Source organism: Gopherus flavomarginatus, chromosome 1, assembly GCF_025201925.1.
Source record: "Gopherus flavomarginatus isolate rGopFla2 chromosome 1, rGopFla2.mat.asm, whole genome shotgun sequence".
NCBI lineage: Eukaryota > Metazoa > Chordata > Testudines > Testudinidae > Gopherus > Gopherus flavomarginatus.
Genome location: NC_066617.1, coordinates 22,644,221 through 22,667,141, shown reverse-complemented (window position 1 = coordinate 22,667,141; position 22,921 = coordinate 22,644,221). Strand labels below are relative to the sequence as shown.

The window sequence follows — 22,921 nt, the reverse complement described above, 5'->3', positions numbered from 1 at the left end:
TTATGTTCCTGCTTGGCCCCATTCAGACTACAGGTACAATAGCACAGACCACTTCCCTGATATTCCCTTCTGCAAGCATCTGTGCAGGGAAGGGATGTTGAATGGCGAGCAGTGACCTGGATGTGTCCCTCATCACTTAGCAAAGAGTAAGCTTTTCCACAAAAAGAGATACCATAAAACTTACTCCCTATCCACACCAACAGGAGTGAATTGTAATTCTTGACAGTCACAAATTTGTTCTCTCATCTGCTCCTGGGGAGATGCAGTTATGTATCAACCCTAAGCAAGGCTGATTGTAGAACGAGGAAGCCAATACAATATCTGCGGTGAGAAACCAGTGATTTTAAAGCCCACACTTTAGACATCAAGAAAGGAATTGAAGATAGGTGAAGCTATGGTCAAAAGACCTCAATGAATATTCAGACCCATAAGGAGAAATGTAACCGTCCCTCACAGCCATTGTTTCTACCTCATGCTGCCAAGCTCATGGTATGTCAAGAGACGGGATCTGCACAGGCAAATCTCCACAGAGAGGAGAGGATTCAAGGGAGCTATCCTTAAGATTGTTCTGTGAGATATAAACATCCAATTCTATATCCTATCCCCCACCCCCAAGACATATAAGGAAAAAAAATTTAAAAAGCCTAACCCTGTTTTCCAAGCTATAATTCAGTTACAAAAGATATTTTATCTCAGACTCTAAAACTTGTAAATTATGTCTCACCCACTGTTTTTCATAGGTATTCACTGCAATAGTCCCTTATGACAGTTTGCAAGAAGTCTAGTATGGTCAAGGAGCTGCAAATCAAACTGTTCTCAAACTGTACAACCATTCGTTATGTAATGGGCACCAAAAGCTGAGCAAGAAAACAGCAGTTTGATTATTTTGAACAGCAAGATGATGAATTAACAGCAGTTTGAAAATATGTTATCACTCTCCCTTGGGTTATGAACAAAAAATAAAATGTTCTTGTTGTTGAAGAAATTTGCTTTGATAAAGAATTATATCCTAAGGTTAAAAACAGTATTTGTTGATACACAACTGTCCAAACTTGTCTGCTACATTCCAGATACTAGTCTTTTGCCACCAAAAAATAAATCTAGTGCTGTTTTCTGTGATCATTAATATGAAATCTGTAACTTGCAAAAGTTATACAATTTATTACAAGTTGGGGCCCAAAAATAAAGTTAATTTATAACTATATAAGTCAAAGTTACACATTATTACCCTGTAGCGAGTATGTGTGTGGAGGGAGAGGGGTTGCTGACAGAGAATGAAATCTGACAGGTTTAAAGACTTTCTCTTCTCTGAATCTAAATCAAAAGTCGTATCACCAGGCAGTTTATTCTGGCACTTAATGTGATGGTCAGTGTCAAAAAATCATGAATTTCTCATGAACCACATCTACCACAAGTCATGAAACTGTCCTCTCTCATAAAGTATTTACGTTTTAATCTTTTAGATCCATTTCATTAAATACGAAAGTCATACCGGCGCTATGGAGGTGATAGGTTTTTCCCTTTAGATTAAACAGACAATTTGCTAGTAAAATTACTTTAGAACTATTTCTATGGGATATACATGCCTTTTACAAATCCTGCCTAGAACCTTAACGCAAGATCCAGACCCTTTAAATACTCCTGTGACCACGAATCACATCTCAATTCATAGAGCATTAAAAAAATTAGCCTCCCAGTGATGGGAACCATATGATTTCTCATAAGATTTTAGCAACTAAATGTAAGAAGCTCTAAAAATAAGGCAAGGAAATGGCTGTTGTCTTCACTTTAATCCTTCAATTAAAATGAACTTTAGCATTTATTAAAGTCAGAATCCCAGAATAATCCTCTAAATCTGTGTCATTCAGACACACCATATGAGGAATACCAGTCATCATAATTCCCTCCTCCCCAATCCTGTTGACATTTCCATTTTCACTCCTATGTCATTTACAGATGCAGATACACAATGATGACTTTGAATTTTAAAGAAATACAGGTCAGATTAGAGTCTCATTCCTGTTGATGAGATTTTGGCAGAGTAGAAAAGTCTAAAGAATAAAAATGAGTAGTGCTAACTACAGAACTAAAAGACAGATCCCTCCTTTTATAATTTTGCAGGCACTTCTATGTGTGTGTAGCATCTCTTTTGTGTCTTCCTGCTCCATATCGGACCTTTTTATGAAGTTTCATGCAAGAAAATATTCTATTTTGAGAGAGAATTTAATACTGAATTTTGGGTTGCTGTAATTAATTACTTGGAAACTTGAGTGTTATTGTTTCCTGTACTGGCTCGGTTTGAAGAGAACTCATTCGACACCCTCTGCTAAAGGTCTGGTCTACCAAAAAGTGGTTCAGATAAGCTACATGCAGTACAAGTACTACCATATTGAACAGCATGCTATTTCAATGAACTGTATATGCTTTTGGAATATTTCAGATGTTTTCAGTGCTCATCTCTGCCTGAGGCTGAAACCATCTAAGGAAGAGCTGTCGAGAATAGTTTAAATGAGAAAACAGCACAAAGAGTGAATGGAGGAGAAAATTAGGATATTCACAAGAATTTACTTTCTCAGTTCCTGCTCCCTGATCCATTTCCCAAATTCAGATCTTCTCTCAGCAGATCTTTGCCTCTCTCACATAGTTGATAAACTAAATAAGGCTTCTTCTAGCTCATAATAGGAATATCATGCCTAATGTACCATATGTGAAGCTCTTTAAAAGAAAAGCATTCAAAAAGATATAAACACAAATGAAAAATAGGCACACATCTATTTACTTTTATGAATGGGGTGCACATATTAAGCTTATAATTATAAAACCATGTGTTCACATGTTACTTACAGCCTTCATAGATATCTGTTGGTATGTGGACTGCTGCATGCTGGTAAGATATTTGTCGCCCAAAAACAGCATCATCTTCAAACACTGGTCTGATTCTCTGGCTTCCAGTTTCAGTCTCATTCTTTTCAGACTTTAAAGGAAAAACATTTAATGGACAAAATATTAAAATCTATGTTAAGTACAATTTTATTCACATTTGCTCTTGGCACAGAATAGATTCATAATCTTTCTCTAATAGCTAGGTGTGTGTATATGTCTCTGTCTCTGTCTCTGTCTCTCTCTCTCACACACACACACACACACACAGAGCATTATCCTCTCTTGCGCTGGTTTTAACCAAGAGATCCTCCATTAAACGCAATGGAATTAAAACTAACATATAGAAAAGGTGAAACCAGCACTATACACCAAGATTCATGTTTAATATATATATAAGGAAAACAGATACACACACAATGCAGTGCAAGAGCATTTAATTTTATTGCATGGTACTTATAATAAATTAGAGCTACAAGCTCATTCTAAAGCTGTAGGTGGAAAAGTGTAAATACGATTTATTTCCATATTCCTATTAGGAAATTATCTTGCAGATTGGAAATCCTAAATTGCTACAGTGTTGTACATTTCATAAGTAGATTTTACATAAATGGCTCGTTTGGCCTATAACAAGAGAAGAAAAGGAAAGGAACATGATATAAGTATTCACAGGATTTTTTTAAAACTCACCATAAAAGTTAACTACTTGGAACAGCAATAATAAATATAAAAATAAAGTATCGCTATATTGTTATTTTTAGTATTATACACAAATACACTGATTTTGTAAGATATATTATGTTTTTAAGAATAATACAGATTTTAACCAGTCGAACATAACTGTCTTTAAATTATCAGTGATGCATTTCTATGCTGTCCATCACTGTAGCATTTAATCATACTCAACCAAATATCAAGGCAACCGTAGGATGGCTTGATTGAAATATTATAGCCATTGAAATATCATAGAATCATAGACTATCAGGGTTGGAAGGAACCTCAGGAGGTCATCTAGTCCAACCCCCCCTGCTATCATCTCGTCAGCTGCCCTACCACTTGTCCTAATGCACTACTAGTTAAAGGTTTGATCGTAAATACAGGTGAGTGTAACATTTCACTGCTCCAGCAGGAAAGCTGGGAGGTATTGTACTTTGGAAGACAGAATGCCTGCCAGAGCTCCTGGGGAAAGAGAGTCTGGGCAGCCCAATACTGGCTATTTTTATGGCATGCAACTGACAGCTCTCTGAAAAGCCAGTTTTGCTGGCCAGAGAGAGAAACAACCACGTTCTTGCCTCCTCCACTCACTCTCTTTGGGGGAGCAGTAGAGGGTAGCAGTCCTATCATCTCCTAAGTGCAGAGAGAGTGATTCTGTCCGTCTCTCTTCAGGCAGCGCAAGGATGTCAGGAGGCTCCTAACACTCCTGTCTGATCTGGGTATCCACATAAGCCCCAGTCAGAATTTACGTGACTAGGTAAAACGTGCAGAACACGTTACAATCCTTAGTCCCTATTTAGGGCCAGATGGTGACATATTCACATTGATCGGCATTTACTTTCACAGGTAGTCCAATGGACTTCAGGTCAATGGACTAACATATGTCAGCAGCTGTAAATTGTTTATAGTCTAGCCCTTGTACATTGTACATAGAAGTTTCTCTTTTTTTTTTTTTGGCGATGGAATTTAGTGTTAAAACCAGGAAAGTAGATAGATTAGGATACATCTGCACAATGTTGCACGACACATTTCAGTTTAACACACTATCCACCCCCCTTTAAGAAAACAGGAGTCTCAGTAAGAAGTTCTTGGTGTTATATCTAGATTTTAAACAATCATACTAGATCCAAAAACAGTGATTGTTTATAGATTACTGTATTTGTTTATGGTTCAAAATGATGGAACATTAACATCGCTCTAGACACAATGTAATCTGGCTCAATTAATGTTTTACCATAATTCCTGCTTTTCAATTACGGGGCAGTGTAAGCGTTTCCAAGTCTGAAACGCCACCTAACAGTTAGCAAATTTTGCTGTGGTGGTCGTAAGTTATTTTCTGGCCTCATGCTGTCCAAACTAATGAGCTAGACTAACTCTGTAAATGAGATCCCAACAACAGGTTGTTGATGTGAGAAAATTTCTCTCATGCCTGCAAACCGTTTGATTAAACAAATCACCAAAAATACCTAGCACTGTCATTTATTTTGGAGATCAGCACTAACAGTCTCAAATTCTATGCTGACATGCTCAGAAAAAAATGCTGGGGGCCATCAAGCCACATTACCACTATAAAATGCCAGAACCATGTAGTGTTTCACCTCTTTCTCGACAAAGATTATTTGTTTTGAGTTTGTGGGGTTTTTTCAAAGCTTCACTATAGTTTGTTTTCCATAAAAGTAGTGCTCCCAAGAGCGAGCTTTCATATTTCACTGGAAAGATTATGAAAACTCTGTATTCTGCTGAACATGAATCTCTGCAATCTCTTTTCTGCAAGGATTCAATTCAGTTCTGAGTAAGAGATATTAGAATCATTGATTGCAAACACAGGCTCAGATGATTGCGTCTTGCCAAGGGGGGAAGGCACACATCCCAGAGCGTTCTCTAGGCGAGGTAATCTCTCTTTGTTCCTCTCCTATTATTCTCTTGGGATAGAGGTGGAGTTATCCTGCCCACATCTCACCCACCAGGAATGGAGAAGAGGTTGCAGGTCCACTCCCACGTTGTGCTATCACACAGGTGCCTTATGCTTTCACAGAAGCTCTAGCCCCAAAGACCCCCTGAAACTCCTACCAGCACTCCTCCCCAAGATGAGAACTCTGGCTGTAGAGATCATCAAGCCAGGGTATGTGATCTTTTCTGTCTGTGCTCCATGGGTCCAAAGGGAGAACTACATAGATCTGAGAGTTCATTCACTCACTTCCCTCAACTCACTTAAGATTCCCTCACCACATGCATGGCTGTGATCACAGTCTCTGTGGCCCCCCAATGCAAGGGACTGGGTCCAAAGGATTCACATAAAATGCACCAGCAGTCTGCCTTCAAGTGCCTACTTTTGACCTTTTCTGGGCTGGCACAGAGAGCCACTGTGATGATAACGGGTACAACCCAGACCCCACTGCCCAACAAATATGCCTATATCTCCCGTCCACAATCTACCAAGTGGTTTAAATGGTGCTTGGGTCCTTCCAAACTGGATAAATTTCACTCCTAGTCACTAATTGACAAAATCCAGTTGTTATAATGGTTTATCAGTAATTAATAGGAATTTACCAGTTCCCCCTGAAAAATACATCTGAATTAGAATAATGTGGACTCAGAATAACACTGTCCATGACATAAAAAAAAAAGCCCAGTGTATTTTCATTAACATATTAATCACCCAATGACAATGAGAGAACTAAGAATGTACTGGTTACATTTTTAATATCCAGACCAACTTTTGTTTTCACAAACATACCACAAAGCACATATATTGTGAAGGAAAGTAATCTAATGTAGCTTGTGAATACAATTAAAATCTAACTCCAACCAATTTCTCTCCTGAGGCAGGAGCTTGAAATGCAATCAATAATGGCACAGAAAAATCCCAGAGGAGACAGAAGCTGAAGATTAATTTTCCATCTATTCGAACTCGGCCTACACTTATTGAATTACATTCTTACTACCACTGACAGTCAGCAAAATCTCTCACTTATTTCTCTGAAATAAATCTCCAGACCAATTTCTCCCTGCCCTGTTTAGCAGATACCATCCGTTTCTCCTTTCAATTCACATTTGTACCAGTTTAGGACATTAACTTTAAGAAATACATTTTTTTCCCCCATGCATGCACAGTTCAGCACCAGAAGAGAGGGCCGTGGATGTTGTGACTAAAGTATTTAGTTAAGACTCAGGAAATACAGATTCTGCCATAAACCTTCTTTGTGACTTTGACCAAGTTGCTTACGGCTTGATCTGAAGTAAACTGGAGACTCCACCCCTATCTCCCCATTCCCCCCACCCAACAATCAGGCCCTTAAACTCTATGAAGACATGTATACATTGGTTATAACACTGAGCGTTGCAACACCTAACTTTTAGACACTGTGAAAAATCACTGGAATCCACAAACCCTGGGTTAGGAGCCTAACTCCCTATACAATGTCTGGGGAGAAATAGGTGCTTAAGAATGGTATCCACAAAAACCAGCACGGTAGGCAGGGACACACCTAAGCTAACCAATGGGAGATGCCAATGAGAATGGTGTATCCTAAACCCCACTCTTTCCACGAACTTAGGTCCCTACGACTGTGCTGCAGGTAGGTGTCTATCTCTGCCTGTGATACACAGCTGGTAATCCCTCTCAGAATCAGGCACACTTGGGTGTGTCAGCTGTTCTTGCAAGAAATGCTGGAAGAGGAAACAGTGGTGTCTCCCTTATAACTTTCGGCCCAGTGGTTAAAACACTCCCCTGGAAGGTAGGAGACCTGAGTTAATTTCCCCTCTGCCTGATAAGAAAGGTTCTTCCTGTTCAAATCCTCTCACCTCTAAGAAAAGTGCCCTAAGCAGTGGGCTATGGGTTATTCTGATATGGCCCTTCCTCAGGCTCTCTTGTTGAAGCTATTCCACTGGGGAAACACAATTAAATGGTCATAGGAGCAAGAGGACTGGCCCCTTGTCTCCTGCCACCCAGGTGAATGCCTTGACCACTCAGCTACAGTCATTCTCATTCATCTTGGACCCAATGACTGCTGAATTATTTTTCCATAGTGGAACAGCTTCAACAGAAGAAAATGTGGGAGCCAGAATAAGAATCTCCCATAGTCCACTGGTTAGGTCGCTTACCTGAGAGGTGGGACACTGTACTGAAATCCTCTCTCCTTATCAGGTCAAGGGAAACTAGAACCTGGTCTCCCACACCCTGAGTGAGTGCTCTAACCAGTAAGTAAAAGTTATAAGGGAGCCACCACAAACTCCTCCACCTGGATTTTGAATGGACCACAATCTGCAGGTAGATAGTTGTTCTCCCATCTCTCTCTCCCTGGTTTGAAGATTATGTTGGGTTTTAATCATCTGGATGTCTAGAGTGAGAGATTGCACGCATGCCCAGAGACAGGAACATAAGCATATAAAGAGTGAAACTTTGGGTGCTTAGTGAGTTTAGTCAGGGTTATGCAGCATTCAAATGGGGGTTTTGTGCATTGCAGTGGCATCTAAACCTGGGGTTTAGGCACCTAAGTCCCTGTGTGGATCTCGGCCTATGTGACTCAGTAACCCATATGTAAACTAGAGATACTATCTTCCCCACTTCGCCCAGGTTATCGTGAATGCAAATTCATTCAGGCACATAAGGTGCTCAGATATTATGGTAATGGGTGGCATTGAGACCCATCTAGAAAACAAACCTACAGAACTACACATATAGACAAAAGACAGACACCTCTAGAAAACTTTTTCCCACTCACCTGTGGAGAGCGGGGTGAGGTTTTGACTACTTTTAAGTTTCATTTGTTTTAGATAGGGGAATAAAATATAATTTGCTCTTTCATCATGATAGTAACAGGAAGGTGAGTAGATTTTTCCCTCCTCTGCTATTAAATGTTCTTATAATTTTAAGATCTGTGTATAAGAGTTTATACTGTATTCCAGCAAAAATCCAGTAGACTGCATTAAGAGGGTGATAAACCAAAAAATCCTTCCATAGATACATTAAAATATTTTTTGATTCCTGCTTTTTATAGCTGTTAGCAACAGATAGCCTAAAAATAGAACTGTAGTTTGAAAAATACCATATAACTGAAACAAAAAAAATTACTCTTGAATTGTTTTCTTTTGGCAGATTACTTACAGATGCACACCAAGAAAGTTACTCTTGAAGAATCATAAAAGATTTAACACAGATGCAAAATGGCACAGGGTAGATGTATGCTATGAAAGGTGGAATAAGTTTATTAGCTGCTAAACAGATGCAAATCCAAACCAAAGACAAATTATAATTCCAGACAACTGTTGTGCTTGTGTGGCATGGACAGGGATTGACATACCTAATAATTTCACATGATTTTGCTGTCTAGAGAATATGTTTTGTATGGCTGCAAAACTTTCTTTTTTATGAGTAACATCACAGACTGGATGTAGGAGACAGAATTCAATCATAAGAATGGCGGTATAAATTTAGAGGAGTAAATGATGCTATTCTGTGTCACTCTCTTCTTTCTCTCTTCCCGTAGAAGTCTTCAGGCTTTGCACAAGTTTTCCATCTTCACTTTCAAGCTTCTGCTTCACTTAATACTTACCAACAATTTTTCTTTATTTCAGTGGCTTTCAACCTGTGATCTGTCCACAGACTATGTCTAAGGGGTTCACAGAAGGTTGTCTTTACCATAGAACAGAGGTGTTCAACCTATGAGCCGTGGACCTCTGGAGGTCTGCAGACTAGGTCTAAGATTCCCAAAGGGGTACGCACCTCAATGCAAAATATATGAAAAAGAGGATGAAATAAAGCAGTGGTTTTCAATCTATCTCACTGCTATACTCCTTCCAACCATCTCAGCCTCCTATATGCTCATTTTGCATTTCTGATCCACTCATCTTGATGGCTTCTACCATGCTAAAGATAAAGCTTGGAATTCCTTGCTTCCTCTTTTCCATCAGGCCATTCATTCATACCCATTTTTTCTAGAATGTTTTTCCAGTGATAATCTAGTAAATACACATGCACTTATACGAGATGTGTAATGACACTGACTGCTCAACATTGGCCTGAATTCTACGGACTGTCTGAAACTGGGTCAGTTCTGCAAATCTTTTCCATGCACGTTTTGCTTACTCAAGAGAAATGTGCCATTGACTTCCTAGGCCCTGATCTTGCAATTTACCTCACCCTGTTTGATTTCAATGGGGCCCATGCAGGTATCTCTGTGTCCCAATCAATTGCAGGATTAAGGCCTATGACTATAAATTATTTCAGGTCCTTTCTTCGTAGGTGTTACTACAAAGCCTAGTACAGTGGGACCAAACCTGTCTTGAGCTTCTTGGCCCAGTCACAATATGAATAATATATGACAACAACAATAAATATCAGGAGCAAGAGTTTGCAGGATCTAGCCCTTAGGCCCTAATTAAGCAAGACACTTCAGCATGTCCCTGTCTTTAAGAACATGAGTAAATCACAATGATGTCTATGTAGTCTGACAAAGGCTAGCTATGCAGATATTTAATACAATCTGAGAGCTCACATACCACAGAGATAGACAACCTTACACCAAGAGATAGGTAGAATCTCTATACTTTTACTACAAATTATGCAATATGCTGCATCATAAAAGGAAATTCTAAAGGTTGCTTTGTAATCATTTAAAATACAGCTTAAACATATATATTTATAGTCCGTTCTGGAAATAAAATGATTTTCGGAGGCTACTGATAGGTACACCTCCAATTGCTTGGTAGTTTGAGTAATCCAGATCATGTGTGGAAAAAAAAAGTTTTCTGAACTTCTGTGTTCAGAAGACAAAAACTGGAAATTTTGAAAGAAAAGAACTGAGAAATTTCCAGAGCTTCTGCCTCCATTGGATGCCTCAAGAGTTGTTTTTATCCTCACATATTAGTACACTGCTAGAGCCAATAAATGAAAAGCTTATGAGAATTGAAACGAATAAACAAATAGACAAATACACTTTAACTATAATTTCTGTTCAGACTGAATTTAGAGTTTGGAATTCTCAGTGGTTCTTGTTTTAGCGAAAATGGCTTACTCCTCATAATTATAACTCCACAAACATGGAGTTAATAGATAGCACTACTTTAGAATTCCTAATACACTTATTCATATAATATATTGATGTGTCCATTACTTAGTTTTTAAATCTCAACAAATATGTTTTATTAATCAAATAAAGAGAAACATAAGATCATATCCAAATCTTTTGCTAGGGAGTGGCATGTGTGGTAATTTTCACAGTACCTTTTAATTGACACATTTATGCATTAAAGAAAAATATTATTAGCATAAGCCATTAAGTAATATGAACACCATTAAAGTGTCTTCTCCTTTTAAATTACATAAGTATCCAGTCAAATTTTAGGTGCCCAGAATTTTCAGAATTACCCGCTGTTAAATCTCAGGGTGTTTTTTTTTTAATTTGGTTTTGGTTTTTTAAAATAGATTTGTAAAACAAATATTATTCTCAGATAGGTCTTCAAGTTTTATGATTATTACATGCAATCCCCATCCCTCAAATCTGTCCCTGAAAATAATTAACACCCAATTATATGAGCTGGGTTTAGACTGGGGAAAAAATTTCACAATTTATGGAAATTCAAATACAATTTAGGTTTGACCCTGTGTGACGGGGTGTACTAGGCCCTGAGGCACCATGCTGAGGTGAGTCCTCTGGGTGGCCTACAGAAGAGCTGTAGGGGAACAGCTAATCAGGAACCAGCAGGCTCATATAAAAAGGGCTACAGGGCTAGAGAAGTTCAGTTACTGCTTGGAGCCGGAAGAGCAAGGATAGTGTTCCTGGCTGACTGAAGGAGCTGCAGTACCAGAGACAGAGCAGTGCCTGGCAGGGACTGGGGGAGCAAGACGAAGTTCCTGGCTAGCTGCTGGGTCTCAAAAAAAAGATTGCCCTGAGGTAAGGGTGAAGGTGAATGGGCCACATGGGAAGTGGCTCAGGGACCAGTAACAGCAGCAGACTTAAAGAAAAGAAGCAGGTGACTACTATTTACAGGATCTCTGGGTTGGGGCATGGAGTAGTCCATGGGCTGGGTCCACCCATCAGGCACAGGCTCCCTGAGGAGGAAGTTGTACCAGGCCCAGAGAGGGGACTGAATATCCCAAAAGGGGTCAACAATTACTGAATTTTGATATACCCTGGAGGGAGATCTAATGAACTAATATTGGGTGGTGGCTCAGCTGGAGGGCTGGGATCAAAGGAGATGGCTCCAGAAGAGAGTGGAGAAGTGGCTTTGAAAGGCAGCTCAGAAGGGGCTGAGACTGAAGGACTGACTGAGCACTGAGCCTAGGGATAGGGCTACATATAAGGACAGGACAGAGACCATTGAGACAGGCCCTGTTACCCTGGAAGGGGTCTAACAGGTCTGCATACCTATGAACTGCGTGTGACCAGGCTGGAGGGCTGAGTCACAGAAACCCACCTCAGAAACAGCCGACAGGGGTCACCATAAGCTGAGAGAATTGCAGACACACATCCAGCCAAGGGACAATCACATGAGGTGACTGCAAACAGTTACACCATGATTGTAATCTTTTTTGGTCTTGAGTTCTCATGAAGACTCCTATAAGCAAAGTTTTGTTCTCATGTACGTTCTAGGAAAGTGAATTTCAAACCTGGAGCCATGATTCAGTCAATCAAAAAACAAAATTCATTTCATGATACAATATTGCTAGATTCAGGTCGGTTCAAAAATTAAATAAAGAATAGGCCAGCCAATCAACGACCAGTAAGAATACCATTTGATTTTAGATGAATAATGAATATCAAATAATGGGTGAATATCAACAATCTGCACATTATCCATAGGATGAAATTTGCTTGCATAGATCATTTACTGAACTCAGTATAATGAACAAATTTACACAAATTGGGATCTCTTCAAGAACAATATACAAACAGAAATAATGGACCAAAAGCCAAATAAGTAGTTTATAATAAATAATTTGACCAGCCCTAATAATTATTCAAATAAACATTATCCTATCAAGTAAGACTTGTTAAAATTTGATAGCATACTGCAGTTTTTTATTAAATCGAGATATTAAAAATATCTGCAAAACAATTACCTAAGCTTGATTCACTGTTTTTAATAATCTACTCTCTTTTTGGCATGCAATAGTTAATTTAAACAAGTATTTAAGATGAATAAAGCAACTTTAAAAGCACTGAAAATAATTCAATGTATATTTTAAATGAATTAAGTGCTTATGGAATACGACAGATTGACCATTCTGCAGATGGAAAGACCATCTTCCCACATCCTGTGTCATGCGGTCTGCCTAACCATATTCTTAGGTTTAAGTTCTTGTCACATTCTGGGCTGCAGTGCAGACCATATAGGGGTGCTTAGGGTCAGATTTGTCTACATTGTCTAACAAATTGTTTTAATAAGTATCAGTGATTAAATTCAGAGCAGAATGTGTTTTTTATTTTATGCAATCATTCTTTTTTGCCAGAGCTATATCAAGAGCCTGCAGTAGACAGAAGTATGGGATTGTATTCAGAATTTTACTGTAGCTCAATAAAGGCATATAGTCCCCCACTCACACTTGCTCTCTCTCTCTCTCGCTCTCACTCACACACACACACACACACACACACACACACACAGTAAAACTATTCACACTTTTGTCACAGCCTTCTACATGCATTTAGAAATTTTCTTGCAGCTGAAAAATTGCATTACAGAAAATGCCAATGAAGAATTGTTAATATACAGCACATATTTAACAGTTATAAAGCTATGCAAGAACTAGGGCTGTTTAAAAGTATATTGCAGCTGCTGATTTACAATGGGTTAGATTATGGTTAACCCTTAAATAGTGGTAGGAGGGAGCAATGATCTATTTCTACTTGCATGGCTCAAATAAGGCCTAGGGTAACCTTTATAGTAAGCACTTTAAGTCTCATTTCCAAAAAGGACTTACGCACTCAGATTCTAAGCCTTGGATGCATTTAGGTGCCTAAATCTGCTATTAGGCACCAGTGACAGTCTCAAAATTGCTGCTCAGCTGCTGCCAAACCCTGTAGGTGCCTAAGTTTCTGCCAGTCATTATTCACAAAGCCACCTCAGCCCCGACACTGCCCCACAGCTAACAAGCACCTCGGAACCCTCGCTCAAGCTGGAGACAGAATGAGATGCAGAGAGACAATTTCAGCTGCTAGGATATGGGCTATCTAAGCAGCTGGCTTGACTTGGATAAGTTTGCAAGCAGACAGAGGCACCTATCTCCTGACAATCTACCCAATGCACCAAGTCAGCCACTTAAGCCCATCACATCTCCCCACTGAGCAAATCAGCATTTCACTCCTGGCTAGCTCAGGTGGCATGCACTCAGCTAGCTGGCTTTGAGGATCTCTTTCTTAGGCATCCTACTCTCTCCATGAATATTATAGGGAGTCCGGGAACCTAATTTGGACCTGAAGATTCCACTAAGCTGCAAGGCTGAGTGGAGCAAGGCCTGCATACCTTTACGGATCTGGGCCTTAAAAGCCTAAGTCTCATGAGATGTATCATTCCCATAACTAATGGGACGCATGGGAATTGGGTTCTGGAGTGTCTGTGTCACTTTTAGGAATAAGATGCAGCTCCTAAGTCATTTAAGTGGTTTTTGAACATTTTGCACCTGATCACAGTTGCAGACTAAGTGTTAAAGTGACATTTTAACTCTTTTTTTTATGTCCAGGATTATCACAGTAACAGAAAAGAGAACTCAATGTTAAATAGGTCTGGGCAAGAAAAAGTTTCCTCATTCCTTGAGATTTTGACATTTTTTCACATCCCAAATTGGGACAAAGTTGAAATCTGGGGGAAAAAAAATTGTTTCTAGTAAAAACTGAAATATTTTGTTGGGATAATTTCTTTTTTTTTGTTTTGACCTCTTTCTTTTTAAAAAAGCCTTTTTTTTAGTATAATTAATTTCTAAATTAAAGTCACTTCAAAATGAAAACCCACAATTTTTAGTTTAGAAAACATTGACGTGATTTTTCAAACATTTTGATGATATTTTTTGATATTTTTTTCCAGTTGAGAAACTCAAGATGACCCTTTCAATTTTTACAAAAAGGGTATTTTATATCTGAATGTTTTCTGATCGAAAATCTCCAAACAGGTCCAATTAAAGCTTCTTATGAGCTAGATATCCTTAAAAGTTGGCCGATAGGTAAATCTAAGGCACAAAACCATTTGGTGCAAGTAATTAAAACTTGATTGTTTACAGTTTAATTTTAAGTTTGAGAACATTGCCCTAAGTAGCTTGCTTAAGATCACAAAGTGAGTTACTGGCAAAACTCTGGCAGTACTCTGACTAGAACCCAATATTCCCACCTACCACTCTATACCTAAACCCAGGTGGCACTTCATAATAACAGATGTATTACTTGTATCGAAAAAGAGAATATCATTTCCATGACTAGCCACCAATTATTTTATTTGGTAGTGATACTGAAGAAAATATTTTGAGGGCTAAGAAATCATTTAGTAATACACGATTGAAAAAATTACATATTTTTTCTTTTTTTTGTTGTTAAAAATAGAAGTTGATAGGGATACAGCAACTAATATTTTCATGGAACAATTTCAAATATGTCAGCATTTTGTAATCTCTAGCTGTCAAGGAATCTTTGATGCTAAACTCACTGTCAAGCGGTTTATTTATTTATAGACATTTCCACGATATTCATAAGTGCAATATGTGGGCCTGCAAAACATTATTGAAGTAAAACTCACAACACTATTTTACATATGGAAGATTTGAGGCAGAGAGGTTTAAGGACACAATTTTCAAAAGAATGGACAAAAATCAATGGTCACTTTAGAAAGATTGTATGTAATTTGTTGGAGACTATATAGGAAATCTGTGGCAAAACACAGGTTAGTGAAGTCCCAGTTTAGTGTCTTGAAGATGTAACTATCCCAAACTGACTGACGGCCTACTAGAAAGGTCTGAAACCTGCAAATTAGTATGCACAGTGTCATTTTGCTGATGTGATTAGTCCTACTGAGTTCAGTGGGTCCACTCATCTGTTTAAAATTACTCACATACATATTTGTAGGAATGGCCCTGAACTAAGTAATACAATATGGTCATTGCTACCACTAATGCTTACGAAAAGACTATTAAAATAATGTATATAAAATAGGGCTGTCAAGAGATTAAAAAATTAATCGCGATTAATCACACTGTTAAACAATAGAATACTTCTTCAAATATATTGATTTCAATTACAACAGAGAATACAAAGTGTACAGTGCTCACTTTATATTTATTTTTGATGACACATTTGCACTGTAAAAAAACAAAAGAAATAGTATTTTTCTGTTCACCTCACACAAGTACTGTAGTGCATTCTCTTTATCATGAAAGTTGAACTTAGAAATGTAGAATTATGTACAAAAACCATGAATTCAAAAATAAAAACAACGTAAAATTGTAGAGCCTGCAAGTCCACTCAGTCCTACTTCTTGTTCAGCCAATTGCTCAAACAAGTTTGTTTGCACTGCAGGAGTTAATGCTGTCCGCTTCTTGTTTACAATGTCACCTGAGTGATAAAGTGAGAACAGGCATTCTCATGGCACTGTTGTAGCCAGCGTAGTAAAATATTTACATGGCAGATGCCCTAAAGATTCATATGTCACTTCATGCTTCAACCACCCTTCCAGGCGACGTGCATCCATGCTGATGACGGATTCTGCTCGATAACAATCTGAAGCAGAGTGGACCAATGCACGTTCACTTTCATTATCTGAGTCAGATGCCACCAGCAGAAGGTTGAGTTTCTTTTTTGGTGGTTCGTGTTCTGTAGTTTCCGCATCAGAATGTTGCTCTTTTAAGACTTCTGAAAGCATGCTCCACACCTAATCCCTCTCAGATTTTGGAAGGCACTTCAGATTCTTAAACCTTGGGTTGAGTGCTGTAGCTGTCTTTAGAAATCTCAAACTGATACCTTCTCTGAGTTTCGTGAAATCTGCAGTGAAAGTGTTCTTAAATGAACATTTGTTGGGTTATCATCCGAGACTGCCACAACATGAATCATATGGCAGAATGTGGGTAAAACAGAGAAGACATACAATTCTCCCCCACAGAGTTCAGTCACAACTTTAATTAACATTTTTTTTTTAACAAGTGTCATCAACATGTCCTCTGGAATGGTGGCTGAAACATGAAGGGGCATATGAATGTTTAGCATATCTGGGCATTTAAATACCTTGCAATGCCGGCTACAACAGTGCTAAGAGAATGCCTGTTCTCACTTTCAGGTGATATTGTAAACCAGAAGCGGGCAGCATTATCTCCTGCAAATGTAAACACATTTGTTCGTCTCAGAGATTGGCTGAACAAGAAATAGGACTGAGTGGACTTGCAGGCTCTAAAACTTCTCATTGTTTTGTTTTTGACTGCAGTTATGTAACAAAAAAATCTACATTTGAGAGGCCTGGTCTACACTACACATTTATTCCGATTTTAGCAGAGTCAAACCGATTTAACGCTGCACCCGTCCACACGAGGCCCTTTATATCGATATAAAGGGCTCTTTAAACCGGTTTCTGTACTCCTCCCCAAAGAGAGGAGTAGCGCTGAAATCAGTATAACCATATCGGATTAGGGTTAGTGTGGCTGCAAATCGATGGTATTGGCCTCCGGGCGGTATCCCACAGTGCACCACTGTGACCACTCTGGACAGCAATCTGAACTCGGATGTACTGGCCAGGTAGACAGGAAAAGCCCTGCGAACTTTTGAATTTCATTTCCTGTTTGGCCAGCGTGGAGAGCTCACCAGCACAGGTGACCACGCAGAACTCATCAGTACAGGTAACAATGCAGTCTCCTGAGAATCGAAAAAAAGCTCCAGCATGGACCGCACGGGAGGTACTGGATCTGATTGCTATATGGGGAGAGGATTCTGTGCTAACAGAACTCCATTCCAAAAGACGAAATGAAAAAACATTTGAAAAAATTTCCAAGGCTATGATGGAGAAAGGCCCAGGGACTCAGTGCAGTGCTGTGTGAAAGTTAAGGAGCTCAGACAAGCCTACCAGAAAACCAAAGAAGCAAACGGAAGGTCCGGGGCAGGGCCGAAAACATGCCGCTTCTACGCTGAGCTGCATGCAGTTCTAGGGGGTTCTGCCACCAGTTCCCCACCCCTGTCCATGGATTCCGAGGTGGGGGTGGTAATCTCAGCCATGGCTGAGGATTCTGCGGACGGGGAAGATGAGGAGGAGGAAGAGGACAACGAGCTTGCAGAGAGCACATAGCACTCCGTTCTCCCCAACAGCCAGGAGCTTTTTCTCACCCAGACGGAATTACCCTCCCAGCCCTCCCAAGCCACTAGCCCAGACAATGAAGCCATGGAAGCGACCTCTGGTGAGTGTACCTTTGTAAATATAAAACATGGTTTAAAAGCAAGCATTTTTTAATGATTGATTTGCCCTGAGGACTTGGGATGCATTCGCAGGCAGTACAGTTATTGGAAAAGTCTGTTAACATGTCTGGGGATGGAGCAGAAATCCTCCAGGGACATCTCCATGAAGCTCTCCTGGAGGTACTCTGAAAGCCTTTGCAGAAGGTTTCTGGGCAAGGCAGCCTTATTCCGTCCACCATGGTAGGACACTTGACCACGCCATGCATGTAGCAAGTAATCTGGTATCATTGCATGACAAAGCCTAGCTGCGTATGGTCCTGGTGATTGCTGGCATTCAAGCAACATCCGTTCTTTATCTCGCTGTGTTATCCTCAGGAGACTGATATCATTCATGGTAACCTGGTTGAAATTCAGGAATTTTATTAAGGGGACAGAGATGGCCATTCCTACTGGGCTGTTTGCCTGTTGCTTAAAAGAACTCCTTCCTTGCAGGTAGCCAAGCAGGGGGAGTGGAGGGGGGGTAATGGCGCCGAGCTTTTTCACGTTTGGTGAGCAGGGATCTTCCCTGCTACCAGCCACATGGTGAGGGGAGAAGGGGGGTGATTAGCAGTGACCTTCCATGATACCAGACACGTGGTAGGGGGAGGGGTAAAGCGATCATCCCAGAGAATTGGATGCGGGGGTGGTTTCTGCTGCTGCATGTTAACAGGAAAGAAGCGGCACTGAACAGGATTTGCTTGGTATTTGGGAAAGGAGGGCACTGTGTATATGAAGGCTGCAGAAGCCGAAAGACAATGGCTTACCATGGCCGCAGGCAAGCTGATTCTGCTGCCCGGACCTGCGTCTGTGAGATCTCTAACACCAGAACCACAGGCACTCAATATTAAGATGCAAAATACGACCTTGTAGTGAAATCACATGTGCTATGTAAGGTGAATAGTGTTGTTCACTGTGAAAGAGTATAAGCATTGTTCTGTAAAATGTATCTGTTTAAATACTTCTCTCCCTTTTTTACCTCCCTCATGCAGCCACAATTTTTTCAAGCCTCCCTACTCCATCCCGAAGGCTATCTCAGATAAGGCGGAGGAAAAAAAAGACGCGAGATGAAATGTTCTCGGAAATCATGGAAATAACCCACAATGAAAGAGCTCATCTGAATGAGTGGAAGGATGTGGTATCAAATTACAGGAAAGATGCCAGTGAACGTGAGGACAGGAGGGACCAACGTGAGGAGAGGAGAGACGCTTGAGATGAGAGGTGGCAGCAGGAAGATCAGAGGTATAGGCAGGAAGATCAGCGGTGGCGGGATGCAACGCTGGGGCTGCTGCGCGATCAAACTGACATCCTCTGACGTCTGGTGGAGCTTCAGGAACAGCAGCAGGGTCACAGAGTGCCGCTGCGGCCCGTTTAACCACCCTCACCACGTTCCATATCTTCCTCACCCAGACGTGTAAGAACGCATGGGGGAAGGCTTCGTGCATCCGCCCACTCCACCCCCGTGGACAGCCCAACAAAAAGGCTGTGATTACTTTGAAATATTTTTAGTGGCCTTTTCCTTCCCTCCTATCCTCCTCCCAAACCACACCTGGGGTACCTTGTCAGTTCTCTCCCTCTTTTTATAATGACTTTTTAATAAAGAATACATGATTTTTAAACAATAGTGACTTTATTTCCTTAAGCAAGCTGTAATCAAAGGGGGAGGGTGGGTTTCTTACAGGGAATGAGTCAATCAAGGGGGCGTTCATCAAGGAGAAAAAAACACAACAGTCACACCGTACCCTGGCCCGTGATGAAACTCGTTTTCAAAGCTTCTCTGATGCGCACCGCTTCCTGGTGTGCTCTTCTAATCGCCCTAGTGTCTGGCTGCACGAAATCAGCGGCCAGGTGATTTGCCTCAGCCTCCCACCCCGTCATAAAGGTCTCCCCCTTATTCTCACAGAGATTGTGGAGCACACAGCAAGCAGCTATAACAATGGGGACATTGGTTGACTGAGATCTGAGCGAGTCAGTAATGTGCGCCAGCGCACCTTTAACGGCCACATGCACATTCTACCACCATTCTGCACTTGCTCAGCCTGTAGTTGAACAGCTCCTGACGACTGTCCAGGCTGCCTGTGTATGGCTTCATGAGCCATGGCATCAACGGGTAGGCTGGGTCCTCCAGGATAACTACAGGCATTTCAACATCCCCAACTATTATTTTCTGGTCTGGGAAGTAATTCCCTTGCTGCAGCCATTTAAATAGAGTAATGTTCCTGAAGACGCAAGCGTCATGAACCCTTCCTGGCTATCCCACGTGGATGTTGGTGAAATGTCCCTTGTGATCCACCAGTGCTTGCAACACCATTGAAAAGTACCCCTTGCGGTTTACGTACTGGGTGCCCTGGTGCTCTGGTGCCAAGGTAGGGATATGGGTTCCATCTATCGCCCCACCACAGTTAGGGAATCCCATTGCAACAAAGCCATCCACTATGACCTGCATGTTTCCCAGAGTCACAACCTTTCGTAGCAGCAGCTTAATGATTGCTTTGGCTACTTGCATCACAGCAGCCCCCACGGTAGATTTTCCCAGTCCAAATTGATTCCTGACTGACCGGTAGCTGTCTGGAGTTGCAAGCTTCCAGAGGGCTATTGCCACTCACTTCTCCACTGTGAGGGCTGCTCTCATCCTGGTATTATCGCGTTTCAGGGCAGGGGAAAGCAAGTCACAAAGTTCTATGAAAGTGCCCTTACGCATGCCAAAATTTCGCAGCCACTGCGAGTCGTCCCAAACCTGCAAAACTATGTGGTCCCACCAGTCTGTGCTTGTTTCCCGGGCCCAAAAATCGGCTAGAACCTGCCCTATTACCAGCAGGATCTCCAAAGTGCAGGGGCCCGCGGTTTGAGAGAATTCTGTGTCCATGTCCTCATCACTCTCGTCGCCGCTCTGCCGTAGCCGCCGCCTCCTCGCCTTGATTTGCAGGTCCTGGTTCAGCTTAGACTGTACGAGAATGCGCGAGGTGTTTACAACATCCACGATTGCGGTCTTGATCTAAGCAGGGTCCATGCTTGCTCTGCTATGGCGTTTGCACAGTTCACCCAGGAAAAAGGCGCGAAACGGTTGTCCGCTGCTATCACGGAGGGAGGAGTGAGGCTGTACCCAGAACCACCCGCGACAATGTTTTTTGCCCCATCAGGCACTGGGATCTCAACCCAGAGTTCCAAGGGGCAGGGGAGACTGCGGGAACTATGGGATAGCTACGGGATAGCTACCCACAGTGCAATGCTCCGGAAATCGACGCTAGCCTCGGTACATGGACACACACCGCCGAATTAATGTGCTTAGTGTGGCTGCGTGCACTCGACTTTATACAATCTGTTTTACAAAACTGGTATATGTAAGATCAGAATAATCCTGTAGTGTAGACGTACCCTAAATTGCACTTTCACGACAGAGATTGCACTACAGTACTTCTATGAGGTGAATTGAAAAATACTATTTCTTTTGTTTATCATTTTGCAGTGAAAATATTTGTAATAAAAATAATATACACTGATTCAATTACAACACAGAATACAACACATATGAAAATGTACAAAAAATCCAAAATATTTAATAAATTTCAATTGGTATTCTATTGTTTACAAGTGCAATTAAAACTGTGATTAATTTAAATTAATTGTTTTTGAGTTAATCGTGTGAGTTACCTGCAATTAATCGACAGCTCTAATACAAAAGCATAGAGAATTTTAGGCTTATCACAAACAATTCTTTTCAAGGTTTAAAACTGGATATTGAAGTCATCCAGGTAGAAATTCAGGATTTAATCTATTTATTTTTCAAGAGACACATGCAATGTGCTTATCTTTCCCAACAATTAAAGTGACACTTTAGCTAGCTGAATTTACTGTACATGTTGAAAACCTTTATTTTTAAAAATTGAAACTAACTAAAACTTTTCTGCCATCTTCCAAAGCAAAACCATGTAAAGAGTACAATAAAAATGTTGATCTATTAGGTCAGATTTTTCCTCTTCCCAACAGTATAGTAAATAATACATTTGCAAGCAAAAACCATTTTGTTTATTTTAAATGGTGCATCAAAAGCCAGGAGCGTGCTTACTTAATAACAAAAGATTAAGCACTGTTTTCCTAACAGCCAGTAGCAATTTAGTCTGAGATGCAGGAGACTAAAATTCATAGGCGTGATTTCCACAGCTGAGAAACAGGACAACTGATGTTGAGGAATGACTTTGAGGAATAAGATCATTTTCAACTAAATTAAAAGTGCATAGCAGCAATCAAAGGAGAGCTGATATGAAAGTACTAAATTGCAGCAGCAATTACACCTGCCTAGACAGCAGCTTATCACCAATTCAGACTACACTGGGAAAAGGTGCTAGAGCTAGACATTTACACAATAACTGTAGGAGTTTTAAGACAGGCAAGTACAGATGGAGCACAAACTGCCCCTTTGAAAAGATGAATGTAGATGCACGTAGAGGAATTTCAACAGCAGGTAAACAAGGATGTTATGTTCCTTTTATGTGTAAGATTATCCTGGTGTTTGGACAAAATAGACTTGAGAGAGACAGAAATGACAACTTTTGAAAGGTGTTAATTATTGGTGAAACTCTCCCAGGTGTGGAGAGCAAGATGCATAGCCCTTATTCTCAGAGATGTTGAAGCAGAGGCGCAGTAGCTGGCACATCTACATAACATTTACACCACAGAGGGGTTTCTATGCTGATCCCACATAGGCCAATATGGAGGGGCTACTGGTGCAAAACTTACATGGATCCAGTAAAAACTCATGAGCCCATGCACGGTGGTGCACACCACCTGCAGTCCGTTTTTCAGTTTTTAGCCTGGAACAGCAGCTACAGAGGTCTCAGTTGAAGCTTAGCAGCCACCTGTGAATTGCTGGATCCCATTCTCCAAAACAAAAACAGCGTTCCCTGCACAAAGCCTAATTATGTACAAATCTG

The 22,921-nt window shown here is 40.6% G+C and overlaps 1 protein-coding gene across 4 annotated transcripts in view; it reads right to left on the bottom strand.

Moving 5' to 3' along the window:
* The window catches only part of CACNA2D1 (calcium voltage-gated channel auxiliary subunit alpha2delta 1), a 613,296-nt gene that overhangs the window by 286,791 nt on the left and 303,584 nt on the right, over positions 1-22,921 (bottom strand). For all 4 annotated transcript variants that reach the window (XM_050936798.1, XM_050936799.1, XM_050936801.1 and 1 more), the window contains exon 5: positions 2,845-2,974. In XM_050936798.1, coding sequence (XP_050792755.1) covers positions 2,845-2,974 — 130 coding nt within the window. The remainder of the gene's footprint in view (positions 1-2,844; positions 2,975-22,921) is intronic.